Genomic DNA, 12,598 nt, shown 5'->3' with positions numbered 1-12,598 from the left:
GACCCCCCCCCCCCCCCAATAAAATAAACACACAGAGGAGTTGAAGTGGCTCTTTCACCAGAGATCTCTTTTTAATTATAACAGGAATAGAATATAAAAACATAAATTATTTCATAAATCATGATACCTTACTCTGCATCAACATTCTATCACTGGTTAAATAAATAAGATGTTTTAGTTACTCACCTTTGTGTTATTACGACACTCCAAACAGACGTGCCTATCTCTCTCACTGAGGCAATTACTGTGACCATTACACAGACACTCGGTGCTGCAGTTGTGCCCCACGTAACCAAAGAAGCATTCACACTGCTCAGGGGCAATGCATACTCCATGATCACCGCACATCTGGGTGCAAACTGGCTTGCAGGGACTGTCATCACTGTCAACAAAAAATAGGATTTTGAATTTTTAATGATTTATATCAACATTTAAATATCAACATCAGGGCAATTCCAACAACCGTGATCGCCATTCATACCTTCAAGACAGTCAACATGATTGCAATTTATATGTTAAATGCTGCCATCATCAGCATAATGATCACCATTTTACATTCAATTGATGTGTACTTAATGTATCCATACATTCCTCATCCCCCCATGATTGCCATTCATACATTCAACAACGCAATCATAATGATCATCATGCCTAACCTGCCCACTCATATCCTGCTTACCTTTTGCATTCACATGAAGTGTAAGTATTGGTATCATCTTTATTCTCCTCACAATCATGATTGCCATTCATACACTCAATAAATTCAACATGATTGCTATCTATACAATCAATGTTGCAATCAAAATCATCATCATCATCTCCATGCCTTCATTTCTATTTCATATGCTGCATTACAGTTGCATTCAAATGATGCATAAGTATCGGTACAGTCCTTATTCTCCCTGCAATTATGATTGCCATTCATACATTCAATAAATTCAACATGATCATAATCTATACAATCAATGCAGCAATCAAAATCATCATTCTCATACCTACATTTCTCTCTCATATCCTGCCTTACAGTTGCATTCAAATGATATATAAGTATCAGTCTGTACAGTCCTTATTCTCCCTGCAATCATGATTGCCATTCATACATTCAATAAATGCAACATGATTGCTATCTATACAATCAATGTTGCAATCAACATCATTATCATCCCCATGCCTACCTTTCTCTCTCATATCCAGCCTTACAGTTGCATTCAAACGATGTGTAAGTATCAGTACAGTCCTTATTTTCTCTGCAATCATGATTGCCATTCATGCAATCAATGCTGCAATCATCATCATCCCGATACCTACCTTTCTCTCTCATATCCTGCCTTACAGTTGCATTCAAACGATGTGTACGTATCAGTACAGTCCTCGTTCTCCCCGCAGTCATGATTGCCGTTAGTGCATTCATCCTCTGGTGGACATGTAAGGTACTTCCATTGTGGGTTTCCAGAAATGCCTCCTATGGTGGCATTCGCTACAGCAGCTGCAGGAGAAACAATGGTGAAATAGACATTTTCAGAAATTTAATTTTCATGTTTTAGCAGAACTGCCAACCTGAACAACAACATTTCAGCATTTTAAAAGCTGAAAATCAGTAATTTGATGAGGAAATCAGCATTTTTAAAGTAATACCATAGGACAACACATAAAACTGAAACTTTAGAAATCGTTATTCTGCATGAAACAATCAGTATTCTTATTTCTCAGTACTCAGTACTGAGAAATAAGTACTATTGGCAGCTCTGTAACAGGTACGTCTCTCTATTACAGCACAAATATAAAAAAAGAGCACAAAAATATCCAAGGCAAAGGGGAAGGGCATTGAGGCTTATTGATAGGACATTCACAGCCATGACCTTGGATGGCCTCATATCAAATTCATGCTATAGATTTTACAAAAGTTTTCTAAAAGGACAATATCATATATTATCACCCGTATCAGACATCTGAGCTGGTCATTTACAAAACCGTATTGCCCTACATTTTCTGAATATCGGGAAGGGTAGGTATATTGTTTGTATTTTCCTCGGTCTCAATGCGCGTATTTACTTTGCATGTAGAGACGACACAAAATATATAAACTATATTATGAATGTCCCCGGAACGGTCTTAAGAAAAAGAAATAAGAAATACCTTTTTTTGCAAATAGATATAGTTTACTACTTGTAGCTGTAAAATTAATTTGTCTTCCTTTCCTCTTAATTTAATATTTTAGTATTTCATTTACATTTACATTTCCTACTGATATGGTTGCAAGAAAATGTGGCTTTTGCCAACTGAAATCTTATTTTTTTATATAGGATGCGTATAAAGAGATAGCTTCATAAGGATCCGCGCACCAACAATATACGTCATAATAAAGATAATGCTGGATCCGAGCGCTTGCAAGTACGCCATAATGGTAAAGTGCAGAGCCTAGACCGATATTAACATGACACAATAGAATTCTATTATTAAAAGAAATATCCCCATTATCATGATTTTTGCTCTAGATATCTGATTTGGATGATAATGAAAATATTGACTAGCTCTTCTTTCGGGGAACATCAAATATATTGCCCTTAAATGACCCATATTGCCCTCGTCTAAAGACTCGGGCCAATATGATTCATTTGCTGGCAATATATTTGATGTTCCCCTCAAGGCTAGTCAATATTATATAAGTATGTTATGTCTGAAAACCCATTATTTGGGACTTTGTTGAAATAATTCATCTGTTTTCTTGTTCCTGACGTGAGAAGTTTATGAAATGAAGTTATTACAAAAGAAAGATCGAGACCATATAACTAAAAAAATTAATATTTTACAGAGTTGCCCTTATTTGCAATATTAATTTCAACAATAAAATATTATTAGTCAAATACTAAAGATATGGGATATTCCTTTTTTGAAGACTTATTTAGAGACATTTGAATAACTAAGGCATTTCTGGAAATCAAACAACCAAGACTGAATGCTCAATATAACATTTCTGAATTATTTTCAGATTAAACATCCACTGGATGATGGCCAGGAATGCCTTTATAAAAAATAAGATTTCAGTTGGCAAAAGCCACATTTTCTTGCAACCATATCAGTAGGAAATGTAAATGTAAATGAAATACTAAAATATTAAATTAAGAGGAAAGGGAGACAAATTAATTTTACAGCTACAAGTAGTAAACTATATCTATTTGCAAAAAAAGGTATTTCTTATTTCTTTTTCTTAAAACCGTTCCGGGGACATTCATAATGTAGTCTATAGTCAAAGAGGTAAATTGTGTCAGGAACTCGTTGGCTGCAGTAAATAAATATTGCTTTTAAAAATGGATAACCGTGATTAATAAAGTATCATATCCATCTTTAGTCATAGTGTCAGGAATGAGCTCTTTGGTGTAAAAAACGCTTGCAAACCAATTCTGCACATTGAAGAATAAATGCTAACTAAACAAAAGAAAATTATAAACTGATTGAATGAAATTGCCATTGCATACAATGACATGTTCAAGTAAAATTGGAATCATGCAGTATTTTGTTTGTTATACACAAAGAGAACTCAGACCATGACACCCATCATGATTTTTGCATCCAATGTGATTCTACAACATATATTTACATCAGGGGGCTGTTTCATAAAGCTGTTCGTAAAATAAGAGCGACTTCAAGAACGACTGATGTTCCTTTCTTTCACTAAACCATCGCCAATGAATATACCATTTACCACAAGAAAGGATCACCAGTCAAACAGCTTTATGAAACACCCACCAGGACAATTTAAACATACTTACCAGGTAGAGGACCATGGATGGAACTAATCTCCTGACTAGAGCATACACCGTCGATAGGACCCAACAGACCACCAGACAGGCAGATACCGGTCCCATTGAAACCAGGGACCGGGCACCACCCGCACCACGCCTGGTGGAGGCAATGGGAACACTGGGTGTTGGCAAAACACTGAGTGGGGCAGTTGTCCGACGCACCCTGGGCTACGGGTCCGCACTCGCCCACGGCGCAGCGTAGGTGGAGGAATGTTGGCGACATGCACTGTATAGAGATCAGGATAATTGTGTTACTTTGCGAAGTATGTACTGATTTACAATTTATGGATTATTCAATGCGTCCAATAATAAACAAAACAAATTTTTTTTCATGTGTGATGAAGAGGAGATTCTACGCTTTACAATGATAGGACCTTCGTTTTTTTCTGAGACACACTGTACATGTTTAGTGAAACCCTAAACAAATATTTTTGGTGCAGTACATCAACAATTTTAGGAGTTTACTTTTAGACGAACATCTAACATTGATTCTTATGTCAGGGATCAATGCAAACTTGTCAAAATTAACCCAGAAAACATCTTTCTCTTCTTCCTTGCTTTCTATTTTAACACATTACACATTAACCTCTCTTAAAACATGCAGCACTACAAGCAGAAAGAATAAGTCTCTTTGCAAGTATTTCATGGTAATGAATCAGGAGTTGCCTTATCCCATACACTGATAATTTTTACATTCTCCACATACTCAAATGATGTTATATGTCATGTGGAGTGTTGTGGCCCAGTGGATTAGTCTTCTGACTTTGAAACAAAGGGTCGTGGGTTCGAATCCCAGCCATGGCATAATTTCCTTCAGCAAGAAATTCATCCACATTGTGCTGCACTCAACCCTGGTGATTCGAATTGATACCCAGCAGAAAGGCAGCTCAAGCTAAAGCTGGGGTAATAATGATAATAACGCCATGCCTCGGAATAGAATATATAGATGGCGCTATATAAATACCTCTTAATATAATTATTATATGGTTAACAAGTACAAGTTATTAGAGTCTGTGAATAAGAGATTAATGGGTCGGCCTAAATATAAGGATTCTTTTCCTTTTTGGCTACTACCCCTCAGTACGATTCTGAATCAAAATGCAATTTTTAGACTGTCTCGTACACCAATTTGTATGTAATACATGTATTTTTAACTTTGTATTATATTTGATTTTATATAGAGGTTTTACTGAGAAAACAAAACAATTTGGCCCATATTCTGAAGTTGGGTTTAACTTAGACCATGTGCTAAAATTATGTGCTAACATTATGGGAAGCCATAAGTGTCAAAATTTTATCATGTTTCTTATGTTTACTGTGCTCTTCCTGATTCATCGATGGTGAAGACAAGAATCTATACTTCCTAGACATTTATGAATGATTTGAGAGCCAAATGAGGTGAAATATCATATCTCTACTGTTAGCGATTTGTGTAACAATTGGCTATCCATACTTTAACCACAAATTTAAACCGGAGTTTAATTTAAACCAGACTTCAGAATAGACCAGTTCGTAGTTACTTCATGGGCAATTTTGGTCAAATGACCTTTCATTTCTTTCATCATGATAGGCAGATTTCAAAGCAAGATATTACATAAGCTTGCCTTACACAGCAGGATGAAGAAATTGAATAGACCAGGTGACTAGAACAGCAAACCAATGAACACTTTATGAAGGTATTTGTTGCATTCCTACTTTGAATGCATATCTTAGCATGTTGCACAATGCACTTGGCAAACTGTGAAATACCAGTCGTTCGTGGAAGCATAGTTTTTTGTGGATGTAAATGAAAACGACAATTCAAAAGAATATATGAATAATCAAGACATCAAAGTTGGTGCTTATCTCATTAGATTTTAAAGCACAATGTCACTTTAGTACAAATGACCTTCTTCTGATCATGCGTAGAATCTTTTGATCATGCGCAGAAAGGAACTACGAACTGGCTTATATGGGCCTTTGAATTTTACCTGGTTAAGCCAAGGGCTCCACATGCACTCCTGCCAGCCCCCATCGGCCCCCTGCGAAGTCAGACACTCCCCACAGGTTGTATGCCGATGGCATGGGGTGGGGCAGGATAGGGGAGGGATCGCAGAGATGTTGTAGTGGGGGGGTGCCACCTGGAGTAGGTGGTTACTGAAGCAATTCCAGTCGTAGATGGGACGGTAGTTCAGGAGGCGCCTTGTCTCACCTGAAAGAATAAGGCGCGATATGGTGTGAAACTTGAGGGTGTTTTGTAAAGCTGTAAGTTTTATACAGGAAATCAGACCTGCAAACCTCTGGGAATGAAAAAGTGTATTCTGTGATAAAAAAAATGTATTTTTCCCCCCAAAGAGTGTATTTCATAATAAAACGCATGGCGCGCGTGCTCATCGCAGCGCTCAAGCTGCTTGCAAGCCAAATTGCGCACTGCTCATGCAGATGAAAAAAAAAAAACTTTGAAACATGTGTATATTTCACCCTTGTTTTAACAAAATGATTGAAGAAACATTGAAGAGACATACAGAGATGATTTTTTATTTCTTTTCATATCGTATTAAAAAAAAGACGTACCGCCGTATTTTGGTTGCAAAAACGTACTAAATATGTCAAAAACGTACTGGTTGGCAGCTCTGGGAAATGTGCAATCTAGGTCAGCAAAAGAGGTTAACCACCATGTGATCTGTGCCCAATTAGCCTATTTCTGTTTGGTCTCATCCCACTTAGTCTAATCCAAGTCATTCTTCCATTTGGTCTCCCAATAGTGCAGTCTAATTACAAATTGGCTGTATTTCCAGTTGGTTAACTCAAATACATACATGTATATGAACTGATCAACGATTATCTGTCATGGTCTAGCAGTTCTGACTCTCATCTTTCGATCAAAGGGTCACAGGTTGGAATTTCGGCCATGAAATATCCTTCAGCAAGAAATTTACCCTCATTGTGCTGCACTCAACCCAGGTGAGGTGAATGGGTACCGATAGGATTAATTCCTTGAATGCACTGAGCGGTCAAAGGCAGCTCGAGCTAAAGCCGGGGAATGATAATAGTGCTAATAGGGATTTTTTTTCTAGATAGATGGTGCTATACAAATGCATATTACTATTATTATCATTCTCTAATTGTTGAACAATAGGTATCTGAGACGCTTACTTGAACGTTTAAACTGCCTGGTCCAAACACACGGGCTGTTTCCTGTGGTACACTTGGTGCAATCACTTGCTTCACAGTCAGTCTCAGAACACTGACTTCTATCACGGACCTCCTTCTGGGTCTCCACCTGGCAGTTGTGTTCCTCCATGCAGTTAGCACCAGACGGGATGCAGGCACCATCGGGGCAGTTGTAACACCACTTACAGGTCTAGGAACAAGAATAATACGATGATGCTATAGTCAGTCATCCAGGTTTAATGTCCAGTTAGTCCCCGACCACGGGGGTGGCCAAATACCCCTCGCACTCTAAAGAGATCACCCCCTATCTCCAATTTTACTTTATTTGGTGCATCCGCCTCACTCGACCAGAGTGAAACCCTCCTACTCTCCTCCATCTCTTGCTTCTTTGGTGCCTTTTTCGGTCTCCCCTCCTCCTCTGACAAACCCCGTCCCTCTAACCATCCCCTCCCCCTTTCAGACCAACCCATCTATAATAAAGAACATAACAAGTGGAGTTGACACTTGGACTCAATCTACTGATGACGGAGCAATGTAAAAGGTCCATGATCTGACTGGTGTACCAGAGCCCCGTCTTACAATGAGTTATGATTGATCCAATCAATCGTAACTCTATGGAAATCCATCAGTGTCATAATTCTTTTCTACAGGAAATGTGCACAATGTCCTTTGTAAACAAAGAGAAGCACAGTGAATTTTCAAGACAACGATGAATGCATGAATATACATCATAGCTAGAAAATATTTCGAACAAACATGCATAATAGATGTCGACAATGCTGACCCTCCATACTTGCCATCGATCAGATCAATTGCAACTCTTTTTAAGACAGGGCTCAAAACTCTTAACAGCCCATCTGAAGCTTTGGTCGAGGATCGAAATATGAATTATATCCAAGTATCATCAACATTCCAAAATCTTACAAAGGTGAAGTGTCTACTTATTATATTTTCAGCAGATGATTGTTTGTCGAAATTTGAAAATACAATGTACCACATTCAGATGTATATAACCCTTTTTCTTTAAAAAAAAAAGTTATTTCAGCATTCAACTAAAACACTTAGTGATTGGAGAGATTATATCCTGAAATTTTCAGCCCATTCCACACTAGGGAAGAAGTTTTTTTTCTTTTTTTTACAACTAGAAAAAAAACATTCAAACATTCTTTTTTTCTAACCCCAAACTTTTCATGTAGTTTATTAAGGGCATAGACTATTATAACGTACATGAACACTGTGCATATGGCAGAAAATTTACTGTCTGATATCTATCCTTAGTGTTTAGTACCCCTTGGAAAATACAAAGAAATGGAAAGAAATAATGGAAATAATAAATGAAGTAATATGTAGAAATACATAATGAACGAAGTAAGTAGTGAATTATTGTGTCATCGATCAAGTGGGCCTGTATGATAAGACTACACTGATGGAAATATTGCACAATGGAAAGATAGAAATGGATCAGAATTCATTCATGGCAATGACGGTATTTTACCTGTTGTGCTGATAGATGTGATGGATAGACCGTAATACACTCACTGCAGATGGTTAGCTTACTACAGTTCCTCCCTTCAATCAATGCATCGTTGCATGATGTACCATTCAACAACTGGTTCGGAGACTCACAGCTATGAAAGACATTCAAAGCAATAAAAGGATTTATAAATCATTTTATCATACGCTTGGCAAATTTAGAGTTTTTTTGTCTGTGTTCTGTCTTAAAGATAATTGTGAAACATTCAACTTAAAGATAAATTCCAGTATTGGTAACGATCTCAAAATGACTTTTTACAGAATGTAATATCATGACCACCCAAATGTCTGTTTGTATGGATAAAAAATATGTACCAAAGGATTCTGGAAGAAATTTTGTAATTGCTGAGAAATAAGCAAAATAAGCGCGGATTCGGTCACTTCCGTCGGGTCTTTATTCCAGCAATATTAATGCACTTTCCCACGTGTGCTTATCTGTGTTGGTGATCTTCAGTGTGAACATTTTTCAGCGTAGATTTCAAGAAGTTTATGTAACTGTACCAGATCTAGATCCTTGATGATATACTGACGATTAAGCCTGGTTTTACAGACTTTCTCATGAAATCAGTGTTTACTGCAACTACTGGCATTTCTCTTTAAACACAAATTGTGATTGTGCCAACTGTAATTGCTTATATAGTGCCTCATAGTCGATATTAGAAGTATTTAAATACTCCATAACAAATGCAGTCTTTGATGGTTATTTCAGAAAATGTTGGAAGGTATAATAACGGCATTTACCCAAGGCCAAATCACTAACATCGCCATCCCCTACACCTTTGTGGAGGTTTTTTTTCCATTTAGAAAATCTAAATTGTTATACGAGCAATACACTACTTCATCGATTATAAAATAAGGTTGCAAAATGAATCACTCCCTCACCTAGTGGATGAGTCATCATCATACGAGAAGCAAGCTACCAACGTGGAATTACTCATCACGCACGCCGAGCATCCCGGCGAAGCTAAACATCCCTCACTGGTGGTATGCAGGTTACAGAGATCCGAGGGCATGTCGGCTGTGTTCATGGATCCGTAGGTGGAGCCATCGTAGCCCCCGAAGAGGTAGACGGTGTCGTCTTTGGTGGTGGCTGCGTGGCTGTGGAGAGCCCTGGGTTGGGCTCCAGTGGACCAACCTGGGATAAAGAAGGAAGACGGTAACTTATTATACTTATTTTATTCAAAACAGGTGAATCTGCCGAGGTTGATCGATTTATTGAAGTTAAAAGACACTACAAACACAATCTGTCATAAGAGTGTCTGAATATTAATCTGTAAAGAGCCTTGGGTTGGGCTCCAGTGGACCAACCTGGGATAAAGAAGGACGACGATAACTTCTTGTACTTATTTTATTCAAAACCGGTGAATCTGCCGAGGTTGATTGGTTAATTGAAGTTTGAAGACACTACAAAAACAATCTGTCATAAGAGTGTCTGAATATTAATCTGTAAAGAGCCCTGGGTTGGGCTCCAGTGGACCAACCTGGGATGAAGAAGGACGACGGTAACTTATTGTAGATATTTTATTCAAAGACAGACGAATCTACTGAGGTTGACTGGTTAAATGAAGTTTGAGAAAACTAACAACACAATCTGTCATAAGAGTGTCTGTAAAGTTATGCTCGATGCTAGGATTTGTTTAATGTTATTTGCATGATCTATAGATTGAATTACAAAGTAAATGGAGTTAATAAAAAGAGTTAATCACTTCACCGCAAAAAAAAAGATTGCTACTCTTTTTGAACAGACAATGTTTTGGGATCACGGAAATCTATTCAACTCAGGCAAAATTTGACTTACAAGATGTAAACATAGTCTGGTTCTTGAAAAAAAAGAGCTTTGGGACTTGGGAGAGCAATTGACTTTTTGAGGGTTGACTTACGCAGAGTCTATTGTATATTGAGATCTGCCTATAAAGACCGCTCATAGGAGACAAGAAAATAGTCTTCATGAGCCAGTGGTCTTTATAGACAGGTTTTCGATGCAGAGGTTCGAACCCTTGGCACGGTGTTCGGATGGAGACATTAAAGGTCAGTCACAGACGTAAATAATCATATCTGACTGATAAACGTCTGAAAATATAAACTCAACACACACAACTGTACATGCATTACCTTGTCCATCTAAAGATTGCCACTTATTGCAGGAGTAGTGGTAGACCAGTACGTTATCGTTGAGTTCCTCTCCCTCCGCAAAGCCTCCCAACACAAGCATGTAGTTAGAGAAGGTCACTGCCGAGTGGTACATCCGTGCTTCCGGCTGTCACAAGAAAATAAAACAAACAATATTGTCAGTATTCATCAAAACATAATTCAGCCCATGGATGCAATGCAAGTAGTTTCCCTTTCATACACTTACTAACAAGTATCAACCTCTTGCAACAGAATAAAGAATGGAGGGTAGTTTGGAGTGCTTGATTAAAAGTGTATATCTAAAGATAGGCACATGGACTCAATTTGGTTTTGCTTTCTTTTCTCCACTCACTATTTTTTTTCAGGATAATCTTTTTGTGTGTGTCAACTGCATACATCACGATTATCCCAAATCTACTGTACTTGTAAGCTAGCTACTTCAACAAGGTAATATTTCTGATTCACCCTTCCAGACCGACTCCAAAAACTTCTGTTTTAAAGGTAAATGCTAGTTTTGGTAACGATATCAAAATGAGTTCGTACAGAATCCAATACAATGACCACAAAGTGTCTGTTTGTATAAATAAAACGCATGTGCCAAAGAATTCTGGAAGAAATTGTGTAATTGCTGAGAAATGAGCAAATAAGCACAGGATTCGGGTAGAGCATCGTGCCCGACGCTCTAAGCAATAATTATTCATTGTCCCACATGTGCTTATCTGTGTTGGGGATCTTCGGTGTGAACATTTTTCAGCGTAGATTTCAAGATTTCACAAAGTTCAGTTAAAGGACAAGTCCACCCCAACAAAAACTTGATTTGAATAAAAAGAGAAAAATTCAACAAGCATAACACTGAAAATTTCATCAAAATCGGATGTAAAATAAGAAAGTTATGGCATTTTAAAGTTTCGCTATTTTCAACAAAATAGTTATATGAACGAGCCAGTTACATCCAAATGAGAGAGTTGATGACATCACTCACTCACTATTTCTTTTGTATTTTATTATATGAAATATGAAATATTTTCATTTTCTCGTCATTGTCATGTGAAATGAAGTTTCATTCCTCCCTGAACACGTGGAATTCCATTATTTTAACATTTTGTGCTTCAGGCAATGAGGTCCTAATCATCAAATTCGTAAAAATTGAAATATTGTATAATTCAAACAATAAAAAACAAAAGAAATAGTGAATGAGTGACGTCATCGACTCTCTCATTTGGATGTAACTGGCTCGTTCATATAACTATTTTGTTGAAAATAAGCGAAACTTTAAAATGTCATAACTTTCTTATTTTACATCCGATTTTGATGAAATTTTCAGCATTGTGCTTGTCTGATTTTTCTCTATTGATTTAAATCAACATTTTTCTGAGGTGGACTTGACCTTTAATGTAACTGTACCAGATCTAGATCCTCGATGATATACTGACAATTAAGCTTTGCCTTACAGACTTTCTCATGAAATCAGTGTTTACTGCAACTACTGGAATTTCTCTTTAACCCTCTATTACATTTCAATCACATTTCTAATTTCTCTGTATTGTTACCTTATACCTTCCTAAGGGCAGTATACTCCAGCCTGATGATGGGGCACGGCAAATAGATCTCACCCCTCCCCCTATTTCTATTCTTTACCCCCTTCCCCATTTCACTCCAATCTCTCTGTCATCTCACCTTATATCCTTCTGAAGCCAGTATACTCCAGCCAGCCGATGGGGCGTGATAGGCATAGAGCTTGTCAGAGATTGCAAGGGCTTGTAGGTGGAACCGGTAACCCCCAAACACATAGATGGTATTTGTCTCGTTATGCCACACGGCAGAATGACCAAATATACCTGTAAAATAATAATTGTAAGAAACAAATAATCATTATAAGGGCAATATGCTAAAATTCAAATAGTGATAAATAGAATGTTTCTTAGCTTTGTATATTGTTTCCCTGGCATGAGCACGGCTACCCTAAACAAAGGCTCATA

The 12,598-nt window shown here is 37.5% G+C and overlaps 1 protein-coding gene across 1 annotated transcript in view; it reads right to left on the bottom strand.

Annotated features, from left to right (window-relative positions):
• The window catches only part of LOC121420279 (multiple epidermal growth factor-like domains protein 8), an 85,595-nt gene that overhangs the window by 15,404 nt on the left and 57,593 nt on the right, over positions 1-12,598 (bottom strand). The window contains exons 29-37 of the mRNA XM_041614854.1: positions 12,297-12,457; positions 10,602-10,746; positions 9,372-9,624; positions 8,452-8,584; positions 6,939-7,146; positions 5,774-5,994; positions 3,771-4,029; positions 1,309-1,486; positions 187-382 (exon numbers count right to left, since the gene is read on the bottom strand). Of these exons, the coding sequence (XP_041470788.1) occupies positions 187-382; positions 1,309-1,486; positions 3,771-4,029; positions 5,774-5,994; positions 6,939-7,146; positions 8,452-8,584; positions 9,372-9,624; positions 10,602-10,746; positions 12,297-12,457 (1,754 nt within the window). The remainder of the gene's footprint in view (positions 1-186; positions 383-1,308; positions 1,487-3,770; positions 4,030-5,773; positions 5,995-6,938; positions 7,147-8,451; positions 8,585-9,371; positions 9,625-10,601; positions 10,747-12,296; positions 12,458-12,598) is intronic.

Source organism: Lytechinus variegatus, chromosome 8 (assembly GCF_018143015.1).
Source record: "Lytechinus variegatus isolate NC3 chromosome 8, Lvar_3.0, whole genome shotgun sequence".
Classification (NCBI taxonomy): Eukaryota; Metazoa; Echinodermata; class Echinoidea; order Temnopleuroida; family Toxopneustidae; genus Lytechinus; species Lytechinus variegatus.
Note: the sequence above shows the minus strand (reverse complement) of the source record. Positions and strands in the feature narration are given on the sequence as shown.